Genomic DNA, 15,876 nt, shown 5'->3' with positions numbered 1-15,876 from the left:
AGAAGGGAGGAGGCAGTAATTCTAGTTTGTAAGGGGTTGCAATGATTTTGTAAGGATTTTTTTTTTCTTCTCTCTACTTGTCTAATTACCTAATGTGATATTTATGAACTAGAGGTACAAATAAGAATGGCTGTACTGGAACAGAATTGCTGAGTATTACCAAACCAAGCACTGCAGTAGCATGACCCTGCTCCTCAAATGTATGGGTTTTACAAATAGCATTGGGGTCTCTGTTTAACAGTTTCCTATTTAAGCTTTCTTAGCCCCCACTACATCAGAGTCCTTATTTTTTTAAATATTATTAAAAATTATGATTTTTTGTATAATTACGTAACCTCAAATGCTTTACCTTGAGGAAGACTGGATGATTGGTGCTAAAATTGTAAGATGTGGATGTATCAAGTAAAACGGAGAGTTCTGCTTTTTTTTCCCCCCTCAGATAATGAGATGAGATACATAAGGAAATCAGTGCAACAAGCCAAGAAGCAGAAGCTTGTTGATGCAAGGTTATGGATGGGAGTGAGTGGGTCCCTTGCTGTGCAGGCTTGGCCGGTGCGGGTGGCTTTGTTCCTCCCAAAGGGGAGCTGCCTCCTCTCTCCTCTCTCCTCTGTGCCTGCCCCTCTTAAATTGGGTGAAAAAGCAGGGGGAGAAGCAATAAGGCAAATGGAGATAAAAATCAGAAGAAAAGGTAAAAGAAATCAATAGAAGTCCTTTCACCAGAGTGAAAGGAGGTCAGCGATTTTGTGGTGGGAATCAAAGGCTTTAATGAAACGCTGCAGTTCCTACATGTTCCTTCCTGGAAGATCTAATCCAGCTCCATGTTCTTATTAAATAAGCTTTTAGATGAGCATTTCACAGAGACCTTGTGGTAATGGGTCTGCGCCAGGTGCTGGAGAGCCCGCAATACCAGAACGGAGAGAAATGGCGGGTGCACAGAAGCTCATCAAAATGGCCACACTCGTGCATCGGGCCCCTGTTCTCTGAACGCCGCTCTCCGTCCATGTTTGAAGAGGTTTGTTGCCAGGAGCAACTTGTCTGCATCACTCGGTGACAGGGTAATTGCTCTGCCTGCCTCAACATCTGAGCTTCTCTGAAGGCTCTTCCAAATTGTAGCTGTTACTACAGCTGTGCAGATGCAGAGCCGAATATTTCCAATACACAACACAAGTCCAGGCTACAAGCAGTCAAGTTGCAAAAGAGAAGGTAATGCTAGGACAGCTGTGCATCAAATATCTCTGCAGATAAAGCTAGATACAGCACTGCCCTCTGTGCTGCCCTTTCACTTCTTTTGAGTATCACTTTTCAATGGAAAAGGGAGAGGGAAGTACAGAAGTAGTGGTGCTGTAGTTCTCTTTCCTTAATTCTCCGATGTGGTTTCAGCGCATGCCTTTTTAATTAGATTGCATGAAAGGAGGCTGGGGCAGACTAGTGATAATGTTTCTGTTATATTGTACACTTTTAAATTCCTGCTACCGCATCAGGTCAGTAAACATTCAAGCTCCCAGCACTGCTGGCATTTAGTATCTCGGTTTGTAAATGAGGAAGCAAGTCTAAATTGTTGTGACTGGTCTCCCAGCGAATCAGGAACACACTCAACCAGCAAGTACCAAGGGTGGGGGTTATTTCCTGATCTCTGGGAGTACCATTTACTCCATTAGATTTTGGGTGCTGGTATCTTCCTCTCTCACCTGTCTTGGACGCTACTAGTCTGGGCTTTTGAACACTTGAGATCTTTCAGTTCTTGAGGGCAGAGGAAGATAATCTACCTGTACCAGTGTTGCTGTTGGTCCTACAGTTTGCTGTCGGTGATAATGGGATGAGAACTTGGAGAGCAGAATTATGCCTGAACTCGCTGCCTGCACCGGTTGTTGGGGTCTGGGCTCATTGCTGGTTGGGTTGCCTGGGCAGTTTCGAGACCCTTCAGGATTCAGCCGCACAATAAATTAGTGGCTCTGAATTAATCCCCGGGAGACCGAATGAGTATATAGCCTAGCTGCAAATGCGACAGTTTATGCTTGTGCAATGCTTTCTCTGCAGAACAAATACCGTACAATGCAGGCAGTGGGGCACGAGTATCTCACTTGTTTCTTTTGCCAATATATATCCTGCCTGACGGGATGCTCCATGACCAGTGGTGTAGTTTATTCTCTGATCCCCTTCAAGCCTTGATTTTGCGGAGCATGCTGAAAAGAAAGCTGTTCTATGGACCAGTGATGCCCTCTCATTTCAGTTTGACCTCTCCTGACCTGAGATGGATTTGAATCTACAACTGACAGTGCTCAGTATCCCATTACTAATCTCCTGAGCCACCCAGTTGCCCCATAAATCTGTAAGTGATATGTTTAACAAAGCGGAGATTAACACAACTCTGCCATGGCAGAATTAAGATGTAGTTATGTCTTGAACCGGGGCTGGTTTATGTTGCTCTTCTGTAGGTGGAGCTGAAGGTCAGCATCTTACTTGGGACTTCTACTTCACCAAAACTGGTCATTTCAAGTTTTGAAATATCCACCTAGCTTTTTTGCTTTCTGTTGGAATATTATAAGCGCTGACGATAAGCAGAGATGCTGCTCCATGCAAAACTGATTCCCATGGCCCCCACCCATGAGGTGGCCTTGTCTGACTCCTCTTCCATTGCTGCCTGAGGATAGGTTTTATTACATTATCTTCTGGCTATGAAATTTTTATTTTTATTAAAAGAAAATCATAGTGTTCTTTAAATAAGAAAAAAACAGTAGTTCAAAAACCAAATTTGAAGTATTGCATTTTTTACGATATTTAGACATTTAGACAATTAATACGTGGTGGTTTTTTTCTTTATCAACTGCTGCCAAAATCACAAGACCTTTAGTTAGAGGAGTCTCAGGCTTCTATAATTATGGTACCTACCTTTCTCTTTTCTTCTACCCAGAATATTTCTCTGTCTCTTCTTTCTAAAATATTTGTCATTTATTTTTATAAATAAATAAATTTTCTTATCCTATTGATGTCAAGGAGTAAGGTAGATTAGCTGAAATGCTGGAGCCTGGTAAAACCAGAAAAAGTTAATCTGGCTTACCTTCAGAGCTTGTTGAGTGCTTTTTTTCTAGAAGGGTTTGAAGGGTGTCTGTTGAAGGTAGAAGCTATCAAAAGCAGGTTAGACAAGGCCTCTGCGTGCTGATCGTGGCTTGAAATATTATGTAGTAAATATCCTTGCAAGATTTCAGTTTACTTAAGAACCTCAGATGTCCAGAGGATCTTTCTCTGAAATGCGAGTGACAGCATTTTCAAGTTAATTTAATTAAGCTTATCTGTGCTTTGCTGAAGTAAAATGAGTAGATTATGAAGGTAGCTTCGAATAGGCCTGAAAAAGTCTATTAAATTAGTTAGAGCACATTAAATTAAACTAGTAGTTATCTGTTACACATGATACAGTGGTGCAAGCCACCTGAAAGGCAGAGGGATGGTGCTGGGGACGACGTTCTCCTGTCTCCCCGAGGACTGTCCAAGTAGTCTGTGTCTGATTCCTCGCTCAGATGCCTTTATACCTATGATAAAGCAGAGAGGTCTGCTGAACTTACAGTCACATATCTGCTTAAGACTTAGTTTTGTGAGAAGGGATGAAAGAAACAATTTTGCAAAATAAACACAAGTGTGAAAAAGTTATCTTAATTTCTTAATGTGGGCTGAAAGAGCCAGGAAAGGGGGAATGATGCACATCTTCAGCTAGTGCTGTACAGAGCACCAAATTAAATCCTTTTTCCCACAATCGCTAACATAGCTTCATCTTTTCAGAGATTAAATTTAACTGCAGGAGGATAACACTGCTCTCCAAATACCCAGTTTTGTGCCATTGCATAAGCAGTTAAGTAATCGAGGCCCAAATCTGCAAGCTGCTGCATGGCGTGCAGAGTGCTGGTGGGCTGGAAGGATGCTGCTAATCCTGACGGCATGAGGCTGCACCGTGGAAGGAGTACCAAAGGATGCACGGACTAAGCGGTGCTGGTAACGCAGCATCCACACGCGGTGCGTGGTACTGCCAGGCGTTCAGTCTGCCTGCAAAACACATCTGCCCACAAAGCGAGGAGGACGGCGAGGAGCTGGAGGATGCTGTGTCCTGGGGTCTTTCCACCTCCCCGTCCCGTTCCCGAGCCATGCGGCACTGGGGACTCCTGGAAGAGGAGTAGCGAGTCGATTGCTCTCAAGTAAGAAGAGGTCCCATTTTCTGTGGTGCTGGTGGGTGCTCCCAGCCGGGCTGCAGCCTCCAGCAGTGATGGAGCTTCCTGAGCCTGGGGTGCGCTGGGACGCTGCTTCTCCAGCCCTGTGCCCCAGCCTTCCTCCCGCTGCGAGGAGTCTGGCAGCCTGCAGTTCAGCATCTGATGCACGGGCTGGGGGCTGGGAGACATTCTGCACTGCTTTTTGTTTTTGTGAGTAGCGTTATGTTGGTAACATCCCATCTGACCGGCTGAGAGGTGCCAGCGAGGGGTTAGAGCTTTTGTGGGGTCTGTGGTGGGTGGATACACTGGGTCCATCTCATCCTCAGGTGACTAGCTTGTACCGAAACAAGTAAATAATAAGAGTTGTGACTCTGAGTATTGCTGTGTCAGAAGTATAAAAAAAATGTTGCTAAAGAGTACTGTTTAATAGTTGGCTTTGTATTGGGAGATCTTAAAATTCATGTACAGTTTCTTAAAGGGTGTGTTTTCCAGGTCATGCGTCCAGGTGGAAGAAGAGCTTTAAAATAATTTCTAAGGTTTGGTTTCCTAAATTGCAGATCTATACCAAAATAAAATAATGCTTTCTGAAAACAGGACTTATAGCAAGGAGTTAAAGGTTCTTTCTGCCGAGGGTGAAAGCTAAAAGTGGATTGCTGGCCTCCTGCCAAATTCCATCACTCCGCAGAAATATTCATAAGGTAGATCAATAATTAAGCCCGCTATGCAAAAGTAATGCTGTGTTCGGCTCGGATTGCTCTGCAGTGCCTGTTCATACATGACTGCTTGTTTTAATTTATTTGCCAACTGAGTTTTAGGAGTATTACCAAGATTTCAGAGTTTCTTTTGGAGCACTTGGTTTGACTATGTAGTGTGTTCAGGTTATTATGAATAAATTCCCTTATATTTTTCTATCCCAGGTGTTCTGAATTCTCATCTACTAGGTGAATTGCTGCTGTGCTAATGTTTTTAAAGAGTAAGCTAGTGTAGAAAACGGATAGATGGCAATAGCATTTCCTTAGTGAATATGACTGAATAAAGGAAAAACATAATAACTAAAATTAACTGTTTTACTGACGTGTGTTTGGTTTCTCCCTCTGCCTTTAATCCTCATGTTTTCAGTCCTCCCTAGAGAGAGATGGCTTTGGGAGAATGGGATAGGTCCTGTTTATTTCTTGTGCTTTATCAGCGAAATAGTAACAACCTCCTTGTAGAATCTCTGTAACTTGTGGGGAAAAGAAATTCTTTTATCTAATTAGTTCTAGCTAATTACAAGGGAAATTTGCAGGTCCAGTTATTTATCCTGCTTGCGAATGGAGCAAGTTTCATGCAGCATTTAGTAACGTGGCCTCTGTGTTTTCAAAGGGAGCAAATACTTTAGTTCCTACTTCTATAGGCTGGCGAGAAGAAATGTGGTTTATGCCGCCTTCCAAGGGAGAAACTCTGTGCTGCACGAAGGATGTGCCTCGACTGAAAAATTGAATTGCCACCAGTATTAGTTTGCTTTCTGCTCTTTGAAAAATTCTGTCTTCCAGGCCTGCAATTATATATCTTTTATTTATAAAACCTCTCCTACAAGAGCACTTACGGTGGTGAAAACTAGCTGCGAAACAATTTCCCATTAATTAAGTTCCTACATATCACATCATTCTGTTACCTGTATACTCATCCATAGTATGTACTGGCAGTGGCATCTTGTATGGCATGTTAAACCTACTCATAGATCATTCATTCCAGCTGCATCTATAAAACTCTTGGACTTGAATATAGAGCCAGTACAATAATGACAGAGTTTCAGCAGTCACGGTTTGCCAAACGATTAATCTGATAAACCGAGCCACGTGATTTGGCACTGGTTTGTTTCTGCAGGGATGAAAAGTTTTCCCGATCTATTGTCTGATGATTGCATGGCTGATGCACCCCTTGTACAGGGGGAAAGGGGATGCCTCTGTTTGTCCAGGTTGTAGAGAAAAGAACATTCCTGCCTTCTGAGGGGACAGAGGACTAATCATCCCCTAACTCTTGTGCAATGCTGAAATGTTCTTCCCCTGCATCCCATAATATGTCCTGTACCCCTAAGCAGTTTGAGAGGTTATCCTGAGAGCCGTCTTGATGGGCTCTCCAGGGACAGCCTTGCAGCATCCCTGTCAGGGTACCTCTTCCCGGAATCTGCCATTTGGGTCCCCCCCGCCTTTGTGCTTCTGTGCTCCTGGGGACGTGTGGAGATGAGCCTTGGATGGACTGATGGATGTTCTTCTGTCTTTTAAAAATCAGTGTGTGACCTCTCCTTGAGTCTCATTCAAAACAATGTCCCCTCGAGGATATGCTGGCAGGGTATTTTGCAGGCAAGTATGAACAAGCTTCACCTCTGCCATCAGCAGGGCTTCTATGTTGGGGGTCAGAACTGCACTAGGCATGTTCACAACCGCCAGTCGTCCTATAACTTGCTCACAGCTGTTGCCTGCTCAAGCAGAACAAACTTGCATCTGTCCTGGGAGAAATCTCGATGGTATCTCTAATTCTAGGGGATGGTATCTCTAATTCAGGCTGTAATTCCTCATCTCACTCAAATGTCTCCTTTCAGCCCCAAAAAAGCAACAAAACCCAGGATTTTGTATGTTCTTTTCTTTCTTTCTGCTTTAGCAGTTATGTACTGAGCTATATGCTGGCTGTTGGAAATTATGTTCTAAGCCATCTCACCTTGCCTGTGGTTTTTATAAGGCTTTGGGGATAGACCTTGGACTCCGAGCTCAGATGCCTGAAGGTCGGCTGTCGTCGTGCTTAGCATCGTAACCTGCAGATACACTGGTGGAGGCAACTCTTAGCATCTGTCTGAAGATCACAGGGAATTAATCATGAAATTGCATTAAGGCTCCTAATTCTTAGCGTGCAGCTGTAAGCACTGAGCACTTCTCATTTCCTGTCCATGTGGAATTTAGGAGAGTTGAGACTTCTGCTTAAATCAGGAAATATACTTGGTTATCTTTAATTGGGACTGTATTAGCTTCTAGTGATGTTGCTTGTAAAATGATGGGTTTAGTAACACATGCATTTATGGTCAGGATTCTTTCATGCGCTTGTGAAATCCTCAGGTTTTTAAATGCCAAGCCTGTAAACTCGATGGGAGACTCTAAACGTTAAGCTGGTGAAATAGTAATTGGCAATACATATGAATAGCATTCTTCCTGCTATGGAAGGGCCAGAACAGAATCTATCTTGCTGTCAATACAACTTCAGCAGGAATTGTGTGGGTGGATGGGAGCACTTATCCTAGCCATTATGCCGCAGTGGCATAAGTTAATGGAACAGATTGTCAGGGGGACTGTAGGAAGTAATCGCATAGGAAGGAAGATGTGATTTATGTATGAGAGATAATACACTGCATATAATGAGAAAGTTTGAAAAATAATGTATGGAGGCGGCACACAGATAAAACTGTTAGCATCAACTAAGAAAATAACACTTTATTATTTCTAGCTTCTTAACTGCTTTCTTGAATAAGCTCTAATAAGGCTGAAATCTTCCTGATTTTGGTATTTAATTCAAGCTGAGTTACACTTTAATTAAAAAAATAAAAGCAGTTGTGTTATTTCTGAAGATGACAATAAGGGGAAAAAGTACTGCTTGGGAACATGCTAAAAATGAGGTGACGTTCATGCTTGCTCACCCTCCTTCTCTGTTTTGGAGCAAAACCTTTGGCTCTGCCAGCACCGTTGCCTTTGTAGGATGGATATGGCTTTTGCTACCTTTGAGGAAAGTCTGCCAAAAATTAAGAGCTTATAACTATACCATCCCCAAAACAAAAATAAACCAAAACAAAAACCCCAAACCCAAAACCTTACAATTTGTTCCAGAGAAAAATCTTCTATTTTAACAGTATGTTGGCAGGTGAATCGCCGCAGCTTTCCTTCGGGCTGGGCGTGTTCTCCCTGTCTAAGGTGGTGTGGTCTACTCCAGCCCCTATAAAGCTGAGCGTGAGCTCCTGCGGGACACGTGCCAAGTGGGGCTGCAAGCTGCCCGGCTGGGATGTGGAAGGGCTGAGGGACAACCCGATGAGAGAGGTGGTGAAGGTCACAGCCTGCCACCAGGAGCCTGGAGCTGAGTGGAAATGGTGGTGAGGAGTGGTCCAAGGAGAGCTGGTGGGATGGAAGGGTCAGGAGGCTGAACAAGGTGAGTGGGGTGACACGGAAGGTGCCCAACATTTTGCCATCAGAGAGCCAAGCAGCAATTTCTGAACAAAGAAAGAGGGAGGAGGTTGAGAAGTCTAAGGAGCAGGGAGTGTGACTGGCGATGTAGGTGGGCAGAAGAGGGCTGAGCAGGACTGAGAGGATTTAGGGCAGAGGAGAAGTGGTAGTAGAGCAAACGTGGTATAAACTCTCACTGAGGATAGGCAGGAGGGTCTGTGCCCGCTCATCACGCTCTCCTTTGCAGAACGAAGCATTAGCCTTGAGTTGTTTTTGTCTAAGATCAATGCAGAGATGAAGCACAAAAAAATCTCCTCAAAACCCTGTAGGTGCTGCCTGGATAATGGAGCGCTCTCATTTTGTGTGGTTGGTGACAGATGCTTTGTGATCCTTCACGTTCATTTATTTTCTTCAGGTATCAGCGATGGTTATTCCAGTCTTTTAGCTTCCCAGAACAAAAATCCCAAGGAAGACAGTTGACTTAATGTAGCACATTTGTGAATTGCTGCTTTACATTTGTAGGTTTTCAGTTTGGCAGATAAGTAACAGTTGCAGCCAGCGCATCTTTCAGCTGCAGTGCAGCACAGTTACGACAGGATTGTTTTTTGGGCCTCTCTGACGTTGTAGTTGTTGAGAGCTCAGTAGAAGAGCTGGGTTGATTGCACTGGAGCAATGTTTGCCTGGAGTGCCGTGTTTGCCATGGTAGGATGATGTACTGGCATCGTTCTCCGCTGCACGTTCATGTTGCTTAGCTAATATGCCTCAACTCAGGCATGAAGGAAATAAATGGGATAAGTGGATGGCCGAGGTTGTGTGTCCATGTGGGGTTTGGCCTCTTCCATTAGGGCTTATTGTCTAGTGCTTGGAAGAAGCAAAATGGGGGTAGGTGGGTAAAAAGTCCATTTGAGAAATTGTTCCAGAATAGTTGTAGCAGGGCTGGGCAGCCCTTCTCATCCTGGGAAGGGAGACCTCTGTCCAGCTGAGCACCGCACAATGTGCGCTGTCCGTGGAAAGCTGTGGGGAGACAGAATTTGGGGTAGGTGCCAGCTGGGCGCTCCCAGCAGTCCCACCGCTCTCCCGGGGGCGAGGATTGGGGTCTGGGGCTGCGTTGGGATGTCAGTCTCAGTCGCCTCCTCAGGCTTGCGTTTTATCAAGTGGGGTGCTTGGATGGCCCAGTGTTCACCCCATGTCAGCACGGAACCATGAATTATTTACTAAACGATTTATAAATTGCTTTCTTATTCTTGAGATCTGAAATTCTGGGATGAAACGTGAAGAAAACACGTTGCAGGCAAACACCTCTCTGTCTTATTTTCCCCTGTGGCTGTTAAGTACCCGAGTTTAAGGAGCAGGCAAGTGTAAGCGTATGATCTGCTTGAAGTAAAATCAGTGTGACAAAAATGGTTAATTGAGCACAGCATTTGAACAGCTGGCTGCAAGTGGCAGAAATAGCACGTCGACTCAACAGAACAAGACTCCTGCATCGGGTATCCAGTTAGCTTTGAAGCCCTCGTTACGCTGTTCTCAGAGCAGGTGTCATGTCTTTGAGGAGACATATTACAGGTTTTGATGGAAGATAAGAAAGATGTTACACGTCCGCTTAGTATACCTTTAAATAAAGGTATTGTATTTTAAATGCAAATATCTTGCTTGTTTTTGTGTTGTAAGGAGCTGAACTGCTGTCTTAAAAATTGATTTGCCTTTTAAGTGTCATGCAAACCTATTTTTAGGATTATTAATACATGTTTCTCTTGTAACCGTTTATACTCGCTACAAAGAGGAATCAAAATTCCCTGGGAGTGTATGTGCGGGTGGTGCTACACTGTATATACATATGAATAAGTGTCAGTCGTGGTTCACCTGGGAGTTAGGGCAGCTCAGTCTCTGTGGTGGTGGTGGTGGTGGTTCACAACCTGGAAGTGGCCCTGGTCCCCTTCAAAATGTCAGTCTGGAGCTCTTTCCGCATGGCATCTTGTTATTTGTTGGTGTTAAGGATAAAAATCATGGCAATTTCTGGATAAAATATAAGCTTAGGGCAACAAAACAGTCTGACTGGGCTGCCTCTTTTGGGTCTACCCTATACATTTGCATGTTTAGCACAGAAATGAAACCAGGGCATTTCTGCTGAAGGAACACGTGCTTGGCCCGTGCTGGGCCACCCTGGCCTCAGCAGAAGGCAACTCTCGGGACCTGCAAACTTCTGATTCTCTCAGGTCTGATTTTCATTTCTCACACCACAGCTTTCACTAGTTTGCAGTAATGAACAGCAAATCGTTTGCAAATATTCATATGGCTGTTCCCCCTTAACCCTCAGGAGAGGGAGAAAATAATCAACTTTCAATTGCTGATATTTCAGCTTATTGTTTCCTGCAACTGTGGCTGCTGACCCAAATGCGAACACACAGAAAACATATGCCACGGTTTATTTGCCAGCTATAGAAAAGATGGATTTAGAGCACAGGAGATGTCACATCTGTTTAGTCAACAAAATATTGTCGTCTCCATTGCACTGAATGACTTCCTTTGGAGTAAATGCTGCGTTTCAGGATGCCTGTTAAATTGGGTCTATAAACTGTTTTAAATGTTCTTTGTCTTACAGAGTTTCTCTTTTGTTTGCAGCAAGGGAAGCCGTATGTCTTTGATAGAGTGTTACCTCCTAATACAACCCAGGAACAAGTTTATAATGCCTGTGCCAAGCAGATTGTTAAAGGTAGGTGTTGTCTTTGATTATTCCTGCTTGTGGGGAGGGAAAAAGATGTCTCCCTATCCCCTCAAGCTGTTTAAAGACAGGAGAATAAATGTTTAGATGTCTTTATGGGAGTTTAGTAATTCCAGGTGTTTCCTTTTTTAAGGACTTGTCTGTGTTAAAAAAAAAAAACAACAAACAAATAAAACCCCAAACAAAGAAAAAAGAAAAAGAGCGGAAGGAATTGCAGTAGTTGTTCCTTACATTCTTCTTGTGTGTGACTGTTATTCCACACAAATACTTGCTTTTTGTGATATATGTAAGCAACAAAAAGCATGTTCTTCATGCAGCGTGAGACTGTTCAGTACGGGATGAGCGTGGAATAGCTGTGCCTTTGAATGGAAAGATGGACCATTAAAGGAAAATGTGGAAGGAACTGGTTTTGTAGCTGTTTTGCATGCAGATAGCCTGCATTTAAAAATGAAATGAGAGCGCCAGTGCCTATTGGATAGTGCCCTATTTGTTTAAAACAAAACCTTCAGAAACTGTTGACATTTCAAGATTTTAACTTGAAAATCAAACTTTTTGGGTGCATTTTCATTGCCTGCCACACTTCTCCCACCTCCTAAATCCCCCTCAGACCTCTCACTTGGTTCTGCTGCTGGATAGTCCCATCCATGATGGTATTACAACTGCTACAGCATCTCAGGGGTTATGAGTAGTACCTGATCTCGTTGTTCCCTGTGCCCCCCAAGATTTGGTCCTCAGTTTTTGGTTTTAAATCAAAGTATGCAGACAGTGGGAGTGGTGTCAGAGTTGTGCTTTTATAGCAATGTTGAAAACTGTGGGATTTATGTGGCATGAGAGATTTGGGGTTGCTCAGAGGTGCAGGAGCTACCGAAGCAGTGCTGAAGGGCTCGGTGGCATTTCAGACGTGGAGCTGGATCTGCTGAGGACTTGCGTGTGCTGTGGTGGGGAGAGGTCCCTGGGGTGAGCAGCCCAACTGCAAACCCTGGGTTCTGTCTGGAGGAAATTGGTTGGCTCACTTGGACAGCCTCAAGCAAAGCAGCGTGCGTGGAGTCTAGATGATCAGGGGTGAGGACCAGAAGCTAAATTATTTGATGTTGGAGAGAGGAAATGAGTCATAAGACTTCAGTTGCCTCTTCTCAGAGGGGAGCCCAATTACGGCAATTCTGACTTCAGACGGGTAAGCCTTTAATAAAAACTTGTGGGACTGGAGCTTAGAAATCATTAGTTCAGGTTGCTGACACACCACTCAACTTTTGGAAGTTTGGGGAACTGTTTCAATACCACAATGTGTGCTGACAGAAGCAGCGCATCGCTGTTTGTAGACTTGCGGAGGGTATTTATATCCCCTGTGGAAGCTGGTTTCCTCTGAAAATGGTGAGAGAAATAAAATCCTGTTTAAGAGCAATTTGGAAGACCTAAATCAATGATTAAGTCTTCTTTGTTAACCAAATATAAAGGCAAATGCTTTCCCAAGTCCTATTTGAACATAGAGTCCAAACATACTTTTACATGTGTGTTCACTTGGACCTTCTAGATAACTGGAATGGCAAGTTTGGGGGGAGAAGGTGTAGAAGAACGGAAAAGAGAAATGGGAAAAAAAAGAGAAGGAGAGAAAGTGAGAAGGAGAGTGATGGGGAGGGAGAGGAGAGTATAAGACAGGGAGGGAGGTAGCCAGAGTGATATTCTTGAGCTCTCGGCTTGCGTTTCCTTATGTTTACTTTCCAGTTTAAAGCCTAATAAAGTGAAGAATGTGAAATGGACTGGGCTGTTTCTGATAGACTGGAACAATGTAATTTACTACATGGAAATATGAGCTGAGTGCATTACGACATTACAACTTGGAGCACTATTTAAATCTTTTGAGACTTTTTTAGATAGCTTTTCAAGGTTACCATTTGTTATCAGATTTCATTATAGTCCCATGAAATGGCTGATGGTTTCATTGTGATTAATGTTATTACAGAAAATGCCAGCTGGCCTAACAGGCTCTAAAACAATGGTTATAATAATTATGTTGACAATAGGAATGATCTAAATGAGGTTTTTTTCACTAAAGAAGAAATGGGATTAGGTTTAAGTAAACAGCTCAATGACTAAGTCGAAGTATTTCACATTCTGTACGTGAGAAACATTAGAAACAAGTTTTGTAGAGGAGAAGCAATCTGTGTGTTACAGCGATTTGCATCAGGGTGAGTGTTGAGATGGTGTTTGTTCACGGTACTCCCGAGGGCAGAGGTACCAGTAGTGGAAGTGTGTGGGGGGATCATCACTGGTGCAATGACCACAGTTTGGGAACTTGTGCATTTTTTTTAACTAAGAACTATCACTAAATCTGAATGGGAACAATAGTGTGTGATTGCCACCGCCTTTGCTTTGTTTCCTATTGCTCTCTATTGCCAGAAAACATCTTCATCGTCTGAATCTACACAGATGGATATCTGTATCTGGATTTTGCATCTTTCCTACAATTACTTTGAGGGGAGAATATATAATGGCACAAGCTATTGCTGAGCACTGGAGCTGTGAGCGTGTCAGTGCACGTGTGAACGCATGTGTGTCCTGTGAGGAGGAGAAGATGGCTTTAATGATTTTTTGGGTGGTGGGATTGCTCTCACTGGGTAGTTTAATGGCTTTCTATTCTGGTTACAAGTACGGGCCTCAAACACTGAGTCGCAGAACTAGAAAGTTTAGAGATGGAAAAAAGAAGTATAGAGCTAAAATCTGGTTGTAGTAATGAGGCTGAAAGGACTTCCATAAAGCCATTTGGTCTTTCTTCTTGCCATTAAGACTCCTGCATTTGTCAGTGGTCCATTTGAAAGGTCACAAGTCCACAGCCGCCCCTGACCGTTTGTTAGAGCTCAGCTGGGCACTCCGGTGCTGCTGGAAAGAGTTCCTGCCTTCCTAAAAGAATTCCTAAAATCTGGGCGAGTCTGTATTGTAGCCTCGACACAAGGGCTGGGGCTTTAAACCGTTGTCCTACCCACCCTGTCAGGAAAAGGCCATCTGGCAGCACTTGAGTGGCTGAGTCGAGGAGCTGGCTTTTGTGGGGAGGGTAAACCACACTGAAAATCATTGTAGAGGGAGTTGAACCAGGAATTAAGAAAAGCACTTGGACTTTTTTTTTCTTTGTTATGAGTTATGTAAAAATCCCAATGGATCTTTGTTCAGTCACTTTGTTCATCTGGTTTTTTTCCCCCCTCTCCCTTGCTCTTAAGTTTTGTGCAGGCTGTTTCTATCAGCGACTGTCTTCTCTCGTTATTCAGCTGGCAGATGGTATATTAACTATCCTAAGGTGGAAAGCCCTCCAACAAAAATAACTTAATCTACTACTGAGACCACCAACCATTTTAATTGCAGGCGATGCAAAGGACTATTTCTTATAGAATAAAGTATTTTTTGCTAATTGGGAAGGTAAATTACTTATCTATGCTTCCTCAAGCAGCAATGTATCTTAGTATACATGGATGCAAATTCTGAGCAATTTTCTTACATAACAGCTGATTAATCAGGTTATTTCCCCCCCCCCAGGCTGCATACCAGTACAGAGCTGACATTGTGCCTTGCATTCACCTGGAGATAATAAGCCTTTTTAAAAAAAAATTCAAAAAATTTTCTTTAAGTGTTAACTCAAGTTTGGCAAAAAGAAGAAACAGTAGTAGTGAACTCTTAGATTGTTTTTAACTGGGAAATGAATGTTTTGAGATACCAATCAGATGAAATTTGGCCCTCTTTAGAAGCCTGTTGGTGAAGGAATGGGTTGAAGGCATGAACTAAGGGTAGCACTGCATCTATGGCTGGACATCTGGGGGTTTTATCTATGCAATTATTATTTATAATTCCTTACCTTAAACTTTGTTTCCTTAAAGCAAGAATAAGCAGTGTCTCTAGTTTTATAAACAGATGAGGATGCTAAATTCATACAAAATGTTAATACCAAAATGACAGTTATTATAGTCTCTAGCTTTGTCATTCTCCTAGATTTCAAGATTTGAAAAATTTACCCAGCAATACTCTGTGGAGGTCTATACATCCTCAGGCACATCTGTCCTCTTCAGCTCTCCAAAATAGTTCTGCCACAACTTAGAGTTACACTCTGTGTTTAATTACGCTATATATTTTTAAATGGCTTTATTCCAATTTCATCCTTACTCAGTGTGGCTGTATAGAAAATGTGGGTCTATATCGTGGTTGTCTCAGAAAAAAAATGTCTTTGCCTTTCCTTTCTTTTTATCCATTTCTTTTCTTTGAAATTATCTTTTTGTGGTTTTTATCTCATTTTTTCACACTTATTTCTTCTTCATTCTTTTTATATTTTTCTAACATACCCTATTTAATTCTCCTTCCTAGCTGGACCATCCATATACATACATATGGAGATACAAATAAGATTATATGTGTGTGTGTTTATGTATTTGTAATAATATGATGTTATATGCAATAATATATAATATAGACGCATCCATATATATATTTACTATAAATATGTGCACATATATAGACACACATCTTTTTTTTTTTTTTTTTTTTCTCCTCTATTCGTATAGATATAGAGGGTGGAAAATGTACTAAGTATTTCAGAAGTGGAGGCAGCCAACTCTAAAAGCAGGAGATGCATTCAGGAATGCCCATGGACAGGAACCTTTCATAGAATCACAGAGTCCCAGCCTGGTTTGGCTTGGAAGGGACCTCACAGCCCACCCAGTGCCACCTCCCCACCACGGGCAGGGACACCCTCCACTAGCCCAGGTTGCCCAAAGCCCCGTCCAACCTGGCCTTGAACACT

At 42.9% G+C, this 15,876-nt stretch overlaps 1 protein-coding gene across 1 annotated transcript in view; it reads left to right on the top strand.

Moving 5' to 3' along the window:
- Nucleotides 1-15,876, top strand: part of KIF5C (kinesin family member 5C) — an 85,842-nt gene that overhangs the window by 13,763 nt on the left and 56,203 nt on the right. Inside the window, exon 2 of the mRNA XM_054830474.1 lies at nt 10,997-11,087. Coding sequence (XP_054686449.1) covers nt 10,997-11,087 — 91 coding nt within the window. The remainder of the gene's footprint in view (nt 1-10,996; nt 11,088-15,876) is intronic.

This window comes from Grus americana, chromosome 6 (genome assembly GCF_028858705.1).
Source record: "Grus americana isolate bGruAme1 chromosome 6, bGruAme1.mat, whole genome shotgun sequence".
In the NCBI taxonomy this organism is placed as follows: domain Eukaryota; kingdom Metazoa; phylum Chordata; class Aves; order Gruiformes; family Gruidae; genus Grus; species Grus americana.
Note: the sequence above shows the minus strand (reverse complement) of the source record. Positions and strands in the feature narration are given on the sequence as shown.